General features: G+C 47.3%; 2 protein-coding genes across 2 annotated transcripts; one reads left to right on the forward strand and one right to left on the reverse strand.

Annotated features, from left to right (window-relative positions):
• The first annotated feature begins 3,461 nt into the window (after positions 1 to 3,461).
• On the forward strand, positions 3,462 to 8,000 carry il12b2 (interleukin 12B 2). The gene is made up of 9 exons (XM_028967453.1): positions 3,462 to 3,494; positions 5,639 to 5,720; positions 5,799 to 6,047; positions 6,121 to 6,217; positions 6,461 to 6,624; positions 6,702 to 6,850; positions 7,020 to 7,055; positions 7,130 to 7,246; positions 7,836 to 8,000. Exons 2-9 carry the CDS (start codon positions 5,639 to 5,641, stop codon positions 7,893 to 7,895), a joined length of 954 nt encoding a protein of 317 aa, XP_028823286.1. The 5' UTR covers positions 3,462 to 3,494; the 3' UTR covers positions 7,896 to 8,000.
• A 2,171-nt stretch (positions 8,001 to 10,171) lies between these two features.
• Positions 10,172 to 15,195, reverse strand: fkbp4 (FKBP prolyl isomerase 4). Its single transcript, XM_028967452.1, has 10 exons — positions 14,799 to 15,195; positions 14,492 to 14,636; positions 14,270 to 14,412; positions 14,079 to 14,199; positions 13,842 to 13,998; positions 13,677 to 13,767; positions 13,507 to 13,590; positions 12,518 to 12,700; positions 10,797 to 11,036; positions 10,172 to 10,652 (listed from the first exon to the last, which is right to left on the reverse strand). The coding sequence occupies exons 1-10, from the start codon at positions 14,886 to 14,888 to the stop codon at positions 10,566 to 10,568; spliced, it is 1,341 nt and encodes a 446-aa protein (XP_028823285.1). The 5' UTR covers positions 14,889 to 15,195; the 3' UTR covers positions 10,172 to 10,565.
• Positions 15,196 to 15,514: the final 319 nt, after the last annotated feature.

Below are 15,514 nucleotides of genomic sequence, written 5' to 3' on the forward strand. Positions count from 1 at the left end.
CACCAGATGTTCTGGAGGAACACCCCCACCCAATCCACTCTACACCCAACCACCCAGAAAAAACCACCAGATGTTCAGGAGGAACACCAACTTTTACATCAAAAAACACCCCCACCCAATCCACTCTACACCCAACCACCCAGAAAAACCCACCAGATGTTCAGGAGGAACACCAACTTTCACATCAAAAAACACCCCCACCCAATCCACTCTACACCCAACTACCCAGAAAAACCCACCAGATGTTCAGGAGGAACACCAACTTTCACATCAAAAAACACCCCCACCCAATCCACTCTACACCCAACCACCCAGAAAAACCCACCAGATGTTTAGGAAGAACACCAACTTTTACATCAAAAAACACCCCAATCCACTCTACACCCAACCAGAAAACCCACCAGATGTTCAGGAGGAACACCAACCTTTACATAAAAACACCCCCACCCAATCCACTCTACACCCAACCACCCAGAAAAACCCACCAGATGTTCTGGAGGAACACCAACTTTTACATAAAAAAAAACCCCACCCAATCCACTCTACACCCAACCAACAGAAAACCCACCAGATGTTCTGGAGGAACACCAACTTTTACATCAAAAAACACCCCAATCCTCTCTACACCCAACCAGAAAACCCACCAGATGTTCAGGAGGAAAACCAACTTTTACATCAAAAAAAACCCCACCCAATCCACTCTACACCCAACCACCCAGAAAAACCCACCAGATGTTCTGGAGGAACACCAACTTTTACATAAAAAAAAACCCCACCCAATCCACTCTACACCCAACCAACAGAAAACCCACCAGATGTTCTGGAGGAACACCAACTTTTACATCAAAAAACACCCCAATCCTCTCTACACCCAACCAGAAAACCCACCAGATGTTCAGGAGGAAAACCAACTTTTACATAAAAAAAACCCCCACCCAATCCACTCTACACCCAACCACCCAGAAAAAAACACCAGATGTTCTGGAGGAACACCAACTTTTACATCAAAAAACACCCCCACCCAATCCACTCTACACCCAACTACCCAATTATTGTGTAGTGCCTGGCCAATGGCGGAAGTGTGTAGGATATGTGGCTGGTATCTGCAGTCTGGAGAGATCATGGTGAAGCAGCACCCTCTTGTCACCACCTCGATGGCAGTGTTGTCATCTGCGTCATGTGTGATAATGTGTTTTTTATTTCTGATCTAACAGATGAATTCTATGAAATTCACCTAAAACTACATGAGTCTGACAAGTCAGGCCAAGGACCTGGGACTGATGGAAGGTCCACTCCTCCAGAAAAAACACAATAGGAGGTCAGGTCACCTGCACTCATTCTAAATTTTCATAACTAAATCATAATATCCTCATTATCACAATTTATATATTTTGTCATTGTAACTGTCAGAACGTAACCTGGAGAAAATATGAATAATCAAAAAGCCCTTTCTGATTTAAGATAGAAGGGGATTTTGTGAATTTTCCATGTATAGTTCAATGTTTAGTTCAATATAATGGTAATACTTTGTACACATATTATTAAAGTATTGTTCTTGCTTTTTGGTCAGTTATATTATTCTTTTTGTAGAATTACATTAATATTGTAAATGGTGGTGGTTGTAATTTTTCACACCAAGGAGGAAAGATAAAGGTTTAAATAAAAGGCTTAATTACATGCAATGGAGAACACTTGGAAGACATGGAAATGCGCCCCCTGGTGGGTCAGGAGCGCCATATTGTTACAGAATTACTGTAAATAGAGTTGGATTAGGGTTGGTAGAAGGGTCTGGGTTAGGGTCTGGATAAATGAAACAGAACTGTGTTCTAGATTTAGGGATCCTAGTCAGAATTAGAATAGCCTTTTCATACATACAAGGAATTTCATACATGAATACATACAAGGAATTTGATCCCGGTTGATGGAATGTTTATGAGGGTGATGAGAAGGGGAAAGAAACTGTTCCTAGTTTTGTGTCATTTTGCGGTGCCACTTGATCTGAGGACGAGAAGGAAGGTGGGACACCTGAAGGTGTCCTGGTGACCGGGCTAATGGCTCTTTAGGCTGATGTTGGTACATTCCCTGGGTTATCTGGCGAAGCTGAAAATCATGTGCAGATACTGAAACATGTTGTTCTGCCCGTTTGCATTTCTACTTTTGAGGAACAACCGTCATGTTCCTTGAAAGGCTGAGTACATGATTGACTTCATCTGTATTGACATGTCTGACTGCCATCCTGTCTCTCTCTCACACACACAGGGGGAACCTTGCGGTGAAAACCCAACACATTGTCATTTGAGAGAAAAGTTACCCATCATTTCTAAGCACTACCTTGTAAACTCACATGTAATGAAGGAAATAACATGACATTTTTCTGCCAATACTAACATGATAAAACCCTCCCTGTAGATGCTGGATCATGTGACGCTTTGAGGTCTACAGCGGACGGGATGGACAGATGTTATGGAGATGGAACCAGAGATGGGCAGCCCTTCCTGAGAAGTCAGTGGAAAAGCCCTTTATCCGACGGGGTGTCCCAACACCTTCTCCACCCACCCTGCCACTGTCTTTTCCCTTCGCTCATTCTGAGTTCATTTGCCAGGCAAAGCAGATGTCAGAGCCGCCTGTGTGTCTGTATGAGTATGTGAGACTGTTATCAGCACACAATCACTTGTTTATTTCCTGAAGGGGAAAGAAGACAGAGAAACTCTTCTTTATAATGATGCTAAATCTGCTTTTCCAGCACTCCTCTCTTCCTTCTTCATGTAACATTCAGAAAATCATATTTACATGAAGGTCACAATTTACCAGTGACAGTATTTGATAACAGTGCAATGGACTGTGTGCTTGTGCGTATGTTTAGTTCCAGATTAACTTCTCGGGCAGTCCATGCATGACTTACATTTACATTTACAGCATTTATCAGACGCCCTTATCCAGAGCGACTTACAATCAGTAGTTACCCTGTCAGTCACCCTGGAGCAATTTTTTAGGGTTAAGTGTCTTGCTCAGGGACACAATGGTAGTAAGAGTGATTCAAACCCGGGTCTTCTGGTTCACAGGCGAGTGTGTTACCCACTAGGCTACTATCACTCATGACTTGTGTGAAAAAGACATGTCTGGTCTTTTTTGATGGACCTCAGATGATTTCAGGGTTTTACACCAAAAAACACCCCCACCAAATCCAATATCTAGTCAATATCTAGTTTCTGTCTTACATACTGAAGGAAAACCCACTATTATCTTTGACTCAGCAAAACAGACAATTTTTGCTTAAATGCAATAAAAGCAGAAACTGTGTGTATTCAGGTCTCGTAGTGTGTATATATGCTCACAGAAGTGTGTGTGTGTGTGTGTTTATTTGTCTGTTTGTGAGTGGGTGGGTGTGTCTTTGTCTAACAAAGGCGAAACTGAGTTTTCTGAATGTGGGTGTGTGGTGGAGCATAAAACACAGGGCACATGACTGTGAGCAACATGCACAACTCTCTGCCAAGGTAAGAGAATCACACAATTCCTGGAGGCACTTTGATTTATTTATTATGTTCACTTTTACTACTAATGATGAGAGAAGTGTAATGTAGTTCTGTAAGATTATGGACAATATTGCATTCAATATATTAAAATATATATATATATTAATTTAAAGAACTTGGATTGCTTGTCTGTTGTGTCAGGGATGTTGAGGAAAGCTTTAGGCTGGAAATAACAGAGATAATAGAAGATAAGTGTTAGACATGCTGGGTTGAGAATAACATAAGAATGATATTTAGATTGATTATAAGATGTCTGGGGTAAAATATGTTTTGTTGGGTTGCATGTAAGGGTGGTAGTAGCCTAGTGGGTAACACACTCGCCTATGAACCAGAAGACCCAGGTTCAAATCCCACTTACTGCCATTGTGTCCCTGAGCAAGATGCCTAACCCTGAGTGTCTCCAGGGGGACTGTCCCTGTAACTACTGATTGTAAGTCTGATAAATGCTGTAAATGTAATGTTCGCAGTTGGATGTGTTGGGTTGCATGTAGTATGTGTAGTTGGATGTGTTGGGTTGCGTGTAGTGTGTGCGGTTGAATGGGTTGAATTGCGTGTACTGTGTGCGGTTGGATGTGTTGAGTTGCATGTAGTGTGTGAATTTGAATTTGTACAGTGCATTTAGTACATGCACTGTTATGGTGGTAGTGGTAGTAGCCTAGTGGGTAAGACACTCGCCTGTGACCCAGGAGACCCAAGTTCAAATCCCACTTACTACCATTGTGTCCCTGTCCACTTAACCTTAAGTTGCGTGTAGTGTGTGCAGTTGGATGTCTTGGATTGAGGGTAGTGTGTGTGGTTGGATGTGTTGGATTTATGGTAGTGATTGTAAGTCGCTCTGGATAAGGGCGTCTGATAAATGCTGTAAAATGTAAATGTTATGTGTTGGGTTACGTGTAGTGTGTGCGGTTGAATGTGTTGGGTTGCGTGTACTGTGTGCAGTTAGATGTGTTGGGTTGCATGCAGTGTGTGTGGTTGGATGTGTTGGGTTGTGTGTAGTGCGTGCAGTTGGATGTCTTGGATTGAGGGTAGTGAGTGTGGTTGGATGTGTTGGGTTGCATGTGGTGTGTGCGGTTGGATGTGTTGGATTTAGGGTAGTGTGTGTGGTTGGATGTGTTGGGTTGCATGTAGTGCGTGCAGTTGGATGTCTTGGATTGAGGGTAGTGTGTGTGGTTGGATGTGTTGGATTTATGGTAGTGATTGTAAGTCGCTCTGGATAAGGGCGTCTGATAAATGCTGTAAATGTAAAATGTAAATGTTATGTGTTGGGTTACGTGTAGTGTGTGCGGTTGAATGTGTTGGGTTGCGTGTACTGTGTGCAGTTAGATGTGTTGGGTTGCATGCAGTGTGTGTGGTTGGATGTGTTGGGTTGTGTGTAGTGCGTGCAGTTGGATGTCTTGGATTGAGGGTAGTGAGTGTGGTTGGATGTGTTGGGTTGCATGTGGTGTGTGCGGTTGGATGTGTTGGATTTAGGGTAGTGTGTGTGGTTGGATGTGTTGGGTTGCATGTAGTGCGTGCAGTTGGATGTCTTGGATTGAGGGTAGTGTGTGTGGTTGGATGTGTTGGATTTATGGTAGTGATTGTAAGTCGCTCTGGATAAGGGCGTCTGATAAATGCTGTAAATGTAAAATGTAAATGTTATGTGTTGGGTTACGTGTAGTGTGTGCGGTTGAATGTGTTGGGTTGCGTGTACTGTGTGCAGTTAGATGTGTTGGGTTGCATGCAGTGTGTGTGGTTGGATGTGTTGGGTTGTGTGTAGTGCGTGCAGTTGGATGTCTTGGATTGAGGGTAGTGTGTGTGGTTGGATGTGTTGGATTTAGGGTAGTGTGTGTGGTTGGATGTGTTGGGTTGCATGTGGTGTGTGCGGTTGGATGTGTTGGATTTAGGGTAGTGTGTGTGGTTGGATGTGTTGGGTTGCATGTAGTGTGCGGTTGGATGTATTGGGTTGCATGTAGTGTGTGCGGTTGGATGTGTTGGGTTGCATGTAGTGTGTGCGGTTGGATGTGTTGGGTTGCATGTAGTGTGCGGTTGGATGTATTGGGTTGCATGTAGTGTGTGCGGTTGGATGTGTTGGGTTGTGTATTAAGAAAGACACGTTGTCCCTACAGATGGTTGCTACTGTTTGGTTTTCTTCCCTGCTGTTGCTGCTCCTCAGTCCAGTTTCACCTCTGACCTCCTTCCCGGATACATGTAAGAGAACTGGCCCCTCCTTTTTATCTGACCAACCAGAAGCCAGCCGAGACGTCATGTGTGTTTTCTCTGCAGTAGTGGAGGCTGGGATCGGGGGAAATGTGACGCTGACCTGCGACACTGACAGAACCCTGAAAGGTCCGCTGCTCTGGAAACACAGTCGTGATGGGGACACCTGGCCAGTGGAGATGACCGACTTTCAAGTTCTGAACGAGAAGCAGCTGGTGCTGCTGGACCTGGAGGAGGCAATGAGTGGAGAGTACAGCTGCTGGGATGGGAACACACTCCTCTATCACACACACCTGCTGCTGAATCAGACATGGAATGGTCAGTGTGTGTGTGTGTGTGTTTGTGTGTTCTAAAGGGAGATTTATCTAGAACAGCTGCCTTTACTCTTTAGATGCTGAGCTCCACTGTTGGGCTGAAAATTACGGATGCATGTTCTACTGCAGCTGGAGTGGAGTGGAGTACACAGCTATCCGACTACGCAATGAACGGTAAACAGAAACACACACATCACATCACATTTCAATATTTCACATTTCAGTACAACACAATATGTACAGTTTAGATTAAATGATTTACAATCATTGTACATTAAGAATTGATCTTGGTTGTGCAGTACATGAGCTGCAGACATGAAGATGTTGGATTTGATGCTCTTTAAAATCTGTACTGAAATGGGCCAAGCACTGAGCCTTGTGTCACACCAAAAACAACTTTTCCTTCTGTCATCACAGGGATGGTGGTGAATGGGTGTGGCCTTCAGACAAGGGTGTGTTTAGTGTGAGTCACTCCACAAATCAGTATGCAGAAGAGGTCTGGCCTCTTAGGGTGACCTTGGAAGCCATAAACTCTGAGCGAATTTTGAGGATCAGTAAGAAATTCTACCTTCGTGAAATCAGTGAGTGTGTTTGTATTCATGAGGGTTGTATGAACTGTACTTGTGTGTGTACTGAGATTTTTGATCTGTGTGTTTAGTTCAGCCTCCTCATCCTGCAAAGGTGAACAGTAAATCTGTGGGGGAGACGCTGCTGGTGATGGTAGAACCTCCTGCAGCATGGGCCACACCAACCAGCTACTACCCTTTAGAGCACGAGATCGAGTACCAGAGAAAAGATGACGGCCAGGTGAGAGCAGATGAAACAAAAGCTGATGAAGATGAATGTACATGGTGGTAGTGGCTAGTTAACACAATCGTCTCTGAACCAGAAGACCACTAAGTCCCAGGTTCAAAAGCCACTTATGCTTACATTGTGTCCCTGATCGTCTGGTAAATGTTTCTTCTGCCCTTGTTAGGTGAAGAAGGAGCTCTGCTGCAAGGATCAGGACACAGTGAGTATCTTTCACAGCGAACGTGATGAATGGTGCGGATGGACAGTAGAACTCCACTGCTGCTTGGCCCCCAGGTGCGGTGCTGGAAGCGGGCGGTGTGTCACGTGGCGGGGAGGGTCAGCAGGTTCCGGGTCCGGTCCCGAGACCCGTTGGTCTTGTCTCAGTGGAGCCAGTGGAGCCAGTGGAAAAATGTAACAAACTGAGCGGCAGTCCTCTGTCTTCTCACCTGCTGACTGTCTCTGATCTTCTCATCTTCTCCCTGTGGCCCATCATATTTATTTATGTCTGTGTGTCTGCAACAGTTGTATTAAAAAGTCCACTCACACACGTTCCTTTGCTTCCCCTTTTTTGTGTGTGTGTGGTAACGCAACACTTGTGTCATTGAAGAATTGTGGTGGTGAAGAGGAACTCGGGGTTGTGTGAAAACACGGCAGCAACAACACGGTTTTAATTAGCAGGCCACTAATATTAATACTAAAACTACACAGCTAGCATCTTTCTGAAGCCAAACGTTCTCCAGCAGCACCCGCCGTTCATCACATCTTCATCTGATGCTACTGGCTGGCCGTGTCTCAGATACTTGTTCACTCGCATGAGGTTCATCTCACCACCTTCAGTAAATGACCGTTGGAGGTTTCTACCCTGACGATGCCACTATCCCTGCTGGAAGAAGAGTGGTGTGAAGACTGTGGTGTCCTGATGACTAACAAAACCCACTGAAAACACACACACACACACACACTACAGACACACTGCTGAGTTTCTTGTGTTTTTTCTTAGGTGAAGAAGAGGGTGAAAAAAAACAGACGCAAGGGGACAAAACGAAGGACTAAGCAGTAAAGCACGACTTGATCTTCCAACACACAGTATAACACCAACCCTGCAGTTCCGCAGGCATCGTCTGGAAATAAATGTTGTTGTCTTCTAATAAAGGTCATTTCAGTCTCTGTGTGTTTTTTGCTGCTGTTCACCTTCAGTGATTTTACATTGTGAAGACCATGGTGGTCCACAGAGGAGGGAAGAGTGACTATGGCGAGAAGGAAGGTGTAGAAGCTGAGACCGGTTTCAAAAGAAATTTATAACGTAATGACAGGCAAGGCCATAGCGTAGCATAGGAGGTAGGTCAAATGCAGGTCACAGCCTGGTGGGTATGGAGGTTCTCCTACAGGCGAGATGATGACTACAGGGAGTGCAGAATTATTAGGAAAATGAGTATTTTGTCCACATCATCCTCTTCATGCATGTTGTCTTACTCCAAGCTTTATAGGCTCGAAAGCCTACTACCAATTAAGCATATTAGGTGATGTGCATCTCTGTAATGAGAAGGGGTGTGGTCTAATGACATCAAAACCCTATATCAGGTGTGCATAATTATTAAGCAACTTCCTTTCCTTTGGCAAAATGGGTCAAAAGAAGGACTTGACAGGCTCAGAAAAGACAAAAATAGTGAAATATCTTGCAGAGGGATGCAGCACTCTTAAAATTGCAAAGCTTCTGAAGCGTGATCATCGAACAATCAAGCGTTTCATTCAAAATAGTCATCAGGGTCGCAAGAAGCGTGTGGAAAAACCAAGGCGCAAAATAACTGCCCATGAACTGAGAAAAGTCAAGCGTGCAGCTGCCAAGATGCCACTTGCCACCAGTTTGGCCATATTTCAGAGCTGCAACATCACTGGAGTGCCCAAAAGCACAAGGTGTGCAATACTCAGAGACATGGCCAAGGGTAGAAAGGCTGAAAGACGACCACCACTGAACAAGACACACAAGCTGAAACGTCAAGACTGGGCCAAGAAATTTCTCAAGAATGATTTTTCTAAGGTTTTATGGACTGATGAAATGAGAGGGCCAGATGGATGGGCCCGTGGCTGGATTGGTAAAGGGCAGAGAGCTCCAGTTCGACTCAGACGCCAGCAAGGTGGAGGTGGAGTACTGGTTTGGGCTGGTATCATCAAAGATGAGCTTGTGGGGCCTTTTCGGGTTGAGGATGGAGTCAAGCTCAACTCCCAGTCCTACTGCCAGTTTCTGGAAGACACCTTCTTCAAGCAGTGGTCTGCATCCTTCAAAAAAAACATGATTTTCATGCAGGACAATGCTCCATCACACGCGTCCAAGTACTCCACAGCGTGACTGGCAAGAAAGGGTATAAAAGAAGAAAAACTAATGACATGGCCTCCTTGTTCACCTGATCTGAACCCCATTGAGAACCTGTGGTCCATCATCAAATGTGAGATTTACAAGGAGGGAAAACAGTACACCTCTCTGAACAGTGTCTGGGAGGCTGTGGTTGCTGCTGCACGCAATGTTGATGGTGAACAGATCAAAACACTGACAGAATCCATGGATGGCAGGCTATTGAGTGTCCTTGCAAAGAAAGGTGGCTTTATTGGTCGCTGATTTGTTTTTGAATGTCAGAAATGTATATTTGTGAATGTGGAGATGTTATATTGGTTTCACTGGTAAAAATAAATAATTGAAATGGGTATATATATATTTTTTGTTAAGTTGCCTAATAATTATGCACAGTAATAGTCACCTGCACACACAGATATTCCCCCTAAAATAGCTAAAAATAAAAACAAACTGAAAACTACTTCCAAAAACATTCAGCTTTGATATTAATGAGTTTTTTGGGTTCATTGAGAACAATGTTGTTGTTCAATAATAAAATTATACCTCAAAAATACAACTTGCCTAATAATTCTGCACTCCCTGTACATTGGCCGTATATGTGTGTGGTAGGGGCTCCAGCTGGAAAATGAGTGAAGAAAAACGGCCAGACATCAGCACTACGGCTCACCAGGATGCACTTCTTACTCATGGTGTCTGCGTGAAGTAGATGATCTGGTTGCATGACTGTCCTCAGCTAGCTGGTCGTATGAACTATAGTTTTTCTAATATGAATGCTCATCAGGGTTTGAACCATCATGACTTCTCCAAACTTACAGTAGACAGGATATTCTGTAGTCCTGTGGTTCCCTGAGGGTTCCTTCAATCCCTTAGTGGATTTTTACCTTACTTTTCACTACTTATACTTTACTTTTTACCGATTGATGATTGACCACATGAGCATCAGGGGTTCAAGAAGATCTGGACACAAGCAGAAGCCACCAGAGCTGCAGTGTTTCAGCTTATTTTTATTTCACCAATGAGGCTTCAGTGACATGAGAACATAGAACAAGAACCAAAACAAGAGCCATCAAACAAACACACTTCCAGTTGAGAAAAAAAAAAAAAAAAAAAAAACACACATCTGAGCACAGAGAGGAACAGTCGTATTACCCTGACACACACACGGTTGTCTGAAGGGGAGGGGCTACCTGTCAGGAAACCAATTAGAGTGGCGTAAACACACACACACACAGCAAGGACGTCCACAATGCAACATTATGAATATTGGGTGTGGTCAGAGCAGTTACAAAATTATTCATATAAAAAAGAAAACACTCACGCGTGCACACTCTCTCTCCCACACACACACACACACACACACACACACACACACACACACACTCATTCTGCAGTTTGCTCTTGGGCTCCATTCTCTTCAAGCTCCATCCCTTCTCTGTTCTCCTCTGGTTTGTCCTGCTTCTCTTCCTTCTGTTCTCAGACAGACAGACAGCAGGTTTCATACGGAACCGTGACAACGGAACCGCGCTTATAGAATAACTGACTGAAAGGTCAGTCCCGACCGGGTTGGACTGCAATCACGCTAAATCTAAAGTGGGAGGAGCCTCTCCTCACCTTGGTGTCTCTCTCTGCAAACTTCTGGAACATGTTGGCATAGAGACGTTTGTCTTTCTCGTGCTGGGCATGCAGGTGCTGCTGGCACACCTGGATCTGGGCCTTAGCTGCTCGATTGGACGGGTAGAGCTGAGTGACGCGACCAAAGTCTTCCCGCGCGCGTTCAAACTCCTTCATCCCGAACAGAGCCTCGCCGCGGCGGTACAGCGCCTTCTCGCTGTTCTCGTCCAGGTCCAGCGCCTGAAACACACCAGAGGACAACCCTTCCATTCCTACACAGGTACGTACGAACCCGACGGGGGGACAAACGTACGTCCCCTGCGAAGCGGCGCGTGTGCACAGGTACGTATGAACCCGACGGGGGGACAAACGTACGTCCCCTGTGAAGCGGCGCGTGTGCACAGGTATGTACGAACCCGACGGGGGGACAAACGTACGAACCCAAAGGGGGGGACAAACGTACGAACCCGACGGGGGGACAAACGTACATCCCCTGCGAAGCGGCGCGTGTGCACAGGTACGTACGAACCCGACGAGGGGACAAACGTACGCCCCCTGCAAAGCGGCGCGTGTACACAGGTATGTCTGTTCTCCTCTGGTTCACAGCGACGCGTCCCCTATGAACCTGTTCGTGGCACGTTCGCGTAGACGCGTCCCCTACGAAGCGGCGCGTTCGCGTCTGAACTGAACTGTTCGCTGTGACTGAACTGTTCGCTGTGAACGCTTCGCTGTGACTGAACGCTTCGCTGTGAACGCTTCGCTGTGACTGAACGCTTCGCTGTGAACTGTTCGCTGTGAACTGTTCGCTGTGAACTGTTCGCTGTGAACTGTTCGCTGTGAACTGTTCGCTGTGAACTGTTCGCTGTGAACGCTTCGCTGTGAACTGTTCGCTGTGACTGAACTGTTCGCTGTGAACGCTTCGCTGTGACTGAACTGTTCGCTGTGAACGCTTCGCTGTGAACGAACGCTTCGCTGTGAACGAACGCTTCGCTGTGAACGAACGCTTCGCTGTGAACGAACGCTTCGCTGTGAACGAACGCTTCGCTGTGAACGAACGCTTCGCTGTGAACGAACGCTTCGCTGTGAACTGTTCGCTGTGAACTGTTCGCTGTGAGCGCTTCGCTGTGAGCGCTTCGCTGTGAGCGCTTCGCTGTGAACTGTTCGCTGTGAACTGTTCGCTGTGAACTGTTCGCTGTGAACTGTTCGCTGTGAACGCTTCGCTGTGAACGCTTCGCTGTGAACGCTTCGCTGTGACTGAACTGTTCGCTGTGAACGCTTCGCTGTGACTGAACGCTTCGCTGTGACTGAACGCTTCGCTGTGAACGAACGCTTCGCTGTGAACGAACGCTTCGCTGTGAACGCTTCGCTGTGAACTGTTCGCTGTGAACGCTTCGCTGTGACTGAACTGTTCGCTGTGAACGAACGCTTCGCTGTGAACGAACGCTTCGCTGTGAACGAACGCTTCGCTGTGAACGAACGCTTCGCTGTGAACGAACGCTTCGCTGTGAACGAACGCTTCGCTGTGAACGAACGCTTCGCTGTGAACGCTTCGCTGTGAACTGTTCGCTGTGAACTGTTCGCTGTGAGCGCTTCGCTGTGAGCGCTTCGCTGTGAACTGTTCGCTGTGAACTGTTCGCGCCCGTACGGTCTGCCGCTCGCATACTACGGCAGTAAGCGGCGCCGTGGGAACACTGTCTGGTGGCGGCGGTCGTCGTGTTTACTTTGTCGCAGTTCTCCAGCGCCAGGTTGTACTCCTGCAGCTTCAGGTAGCACATGGCCAGGTTGAGGTGAGCAGCCAATCGCAGCGCTCTGGTTTGCGCTTGCTCCTCCCCAGTTAGGCTCTCGTGATCCAGCCAGGAGATGATGCGTTTGTACTGGGCAGCAGCCTGTCTGAACTTTCCCTCCTGCAGACAGACGGAAGTGAGCGTGAAACAGGACATTCTGCCACCTGCTGGCGAGGCACAGTAACAGTCGTACTGGTCCACATCAGATACGCGGGCAACATTAATAACGCTTATAAAGTCCTTTCCAATTACAGCCATTCATTCTTCTTTTCTCACCGCATCTTTACCTGATGAGGTGATGATTCTCCATGATCTTTTCCAGAATGTAATAGTGCTCTGGACCGTTCTTAACCCAATATTACTGATTAATAGTATAAACGTTTCTTTTGACAATATTACCAGCTGAAACGTATTAATCACCACAGACACAAGTGATCAATATAAATATCCTGATGAATGTCCCTCGACTTCTACAGGCTGCTCTCCGCCTCGTCCCGCCTCCCTCCTCCTCGTCCCGCCTCCTCATTAGCATTTAGAGCTACAGTCCTGGTAAAATCTCAATGTGGGACTGGATTGAAGTGGCTGTAATTCTGCACCTCAGATACAGTATTAGGTGACCAATAAGTATTGACGTAAATGGACAAAACAAAAATATTAATGTCAGGCAACTTTTAACACCAATCCGCAGACTTACTGCAACCAGGAGGAGTTCATTCACACGTACCAAACTGGAGCTGTTTATTACTCTCTGGTTTTCATGTCCAGAGGTCGCTTATCGGCGTTGACGGAAGGTGTATGATTTCTGGAGAACCAGAGTCCACTAAACAATGAAGACCTGCCTGGACGCTGTTCAAGACCTTCACACTTCTTCATTTCAGCACGAATTCACACCACACAGTGTTTAATGCCAAACGTTCTCGTCATACCTTGAAATGCCTTGTTCCCTTATCCTTGACAATGCTGCTCTGCTCCAGTTTCTCTTTTGTGTTCATTTCCCATGATTCCTTTGTCTGTTGGACAGGAAACAGTTCACACCCACCACTAACACCGCAGCGCAGCGTAACCAAGGTCAGAGGGGGGTGTAGGCGCCATGTACCTTCTCAAAAGACTTGAGTTTGATCTTATACTCCAGTGTTGCTCCTGGAGGAATGTTGAACTTCTCATGTCCAGCAGCATTAAAGCCGTACCTGCAACACACCGAGCAGAGCATGTTTTAATGGACACCAACTGCTCGTGTGTGTGTGTGTGTGTGCGCCTTTACTTTGGTTTGATGGTGAACAGAGACTCCTCCCCCTGCTCCATACTCTGAAGCGCCTTCTCCACCCCCGGCGGCAGGAACATAGCGTCACCGTCGCCGATCTCGAACGTGACGTCCCGCTGGTCGAACACGCGTCCCTCACACACGCCCTCCACACACACTGACGCGCACAAAGACAACCTCGTCCACCCGGCTGCTAGTCTCTGAGGACTGTACGTGTACGTGTGTGTGTGTGTGTACCCTCTACTGACGAGCCCTCGTTGGGCTTGCTGTACCCCTCTCCTTTAGTGACGATGCGGCGGATGATCCCCCCGTCCTCGTCATCGGTGATGTCCTCCCCGTGAAAGTCGAAGAGCTCCACCTGCGTGCAGAGGCGAGTGTTTAGAGCGCCGCTGGCCGCGGGACGTGCTGCCGCCGCCTCCGCCGCTCACCTCGAACACCAGCGTGGCGTTGGGGGGGATCTTGGGGGGGTTGCCCGCTGCGCCGTATGCGTATTCCGGCTTGCAGATCAGCTGACACACTTCGCCCACGCGCATGCTCGCCACTCCGACGTCCCATGCTTTGATCACCTGACCTGTACGGGACACCACACGTTTTGGCCCCACCCCCGAGACACCTGTACCTGAAACGAGTGTCATAATCGCGCGTCCCACCTTTGCCCAGCTCGAAGGAGAACTTGTCCCCCCGGTCGCGGCTGGAATCGAACTTGGTGCCGTCCAGCAGGGTGCCGGTGTAGTGGACGAACACCTTGTCCCCGGTCATGGGCAGCTCGGTGCCGGCGCCCTCCTTCTTCACCAGCTGGGGACAGAAACGAGGTGCGCGGTGACGTCACGGCCCTTTAGTCCCAGATTAGGGTTAATCTGGGTCATGTCACCTTGCGCGTCTACAGGTCCGCTTTTTAGACCCGCCATTTAACGTCCTACTGCGTCCCCGTTACACCTTGTTAATCCGTCACGTTACCTTCAGCACCCCTCCGTCGTTCTTCGGACTGATGTCCTCTCCCTCCATCTGCACGGTGTGGCCCTCACTCTTCACCTCCTCTGCAGTCATGACGGAAGGCCCGAGAAATACGCCTGAAGCGAAGCTGCGTGTGTGTGTGTGCGTGTGTGTGGCCGGCCGGCCTCCGGTTCTGCGCGGTTCTTCGGGCGGTACGGTGGCGCCTGGCCGCGCTGGAAGGTCCAGTCCGTCTGCAGCGGGACCGCAGGAGTGTCGGGAGCGCGCCGAGGGAAGGAAAGGCCCAGAAGTTTCCAGAGCCGCGCAGCGGGGCTGCCAGATCTGGGGGGAGAATCACGCGGCGTAAACACGGACGAGACAAGCGCGCTGACCCAACTAACCCGGTTCGGCCTTCCAGAAGAGGTTCACCCGTGAACACGGAAGGGGATTGTTGCGTCGTTTAATTGCTGTGTATTGTACGAGAAGTTGTGCGAATAATTCAAAAGTACAATAGTGATTAATTAAAGCCCCAAGCACACTTTAAAAATGTATTTATTTTATACAATTACACCCTAAAAATGATACTAGTAATAATGAAGATAATTATGATGAAATAGTAATATCAACGCTACTTAGAATAAGTGGATTTGGCAACCCCAACTCCCAGAAGGCACGCACAGGGAGCGTCGTCAAATTTTCCCTATTCCAAAAAAAGTATGGACTTGCATAGAATTAAATATACA

Source organism: Denticeps clupeoides, unplaced genomic scaffold, assembly GCF_900700375.1.
Source record: "Denticeps clupeoides unplaced genomic scaffold, fDenClu1.1, whole genome shotgun sequence".
Lineage (NCBI taxonomy): Eukaryota > Metazoa > Chordata > Actinopteri > Clupeiformes > Denticipitidae > Denticeps > Denticeps clupeoides.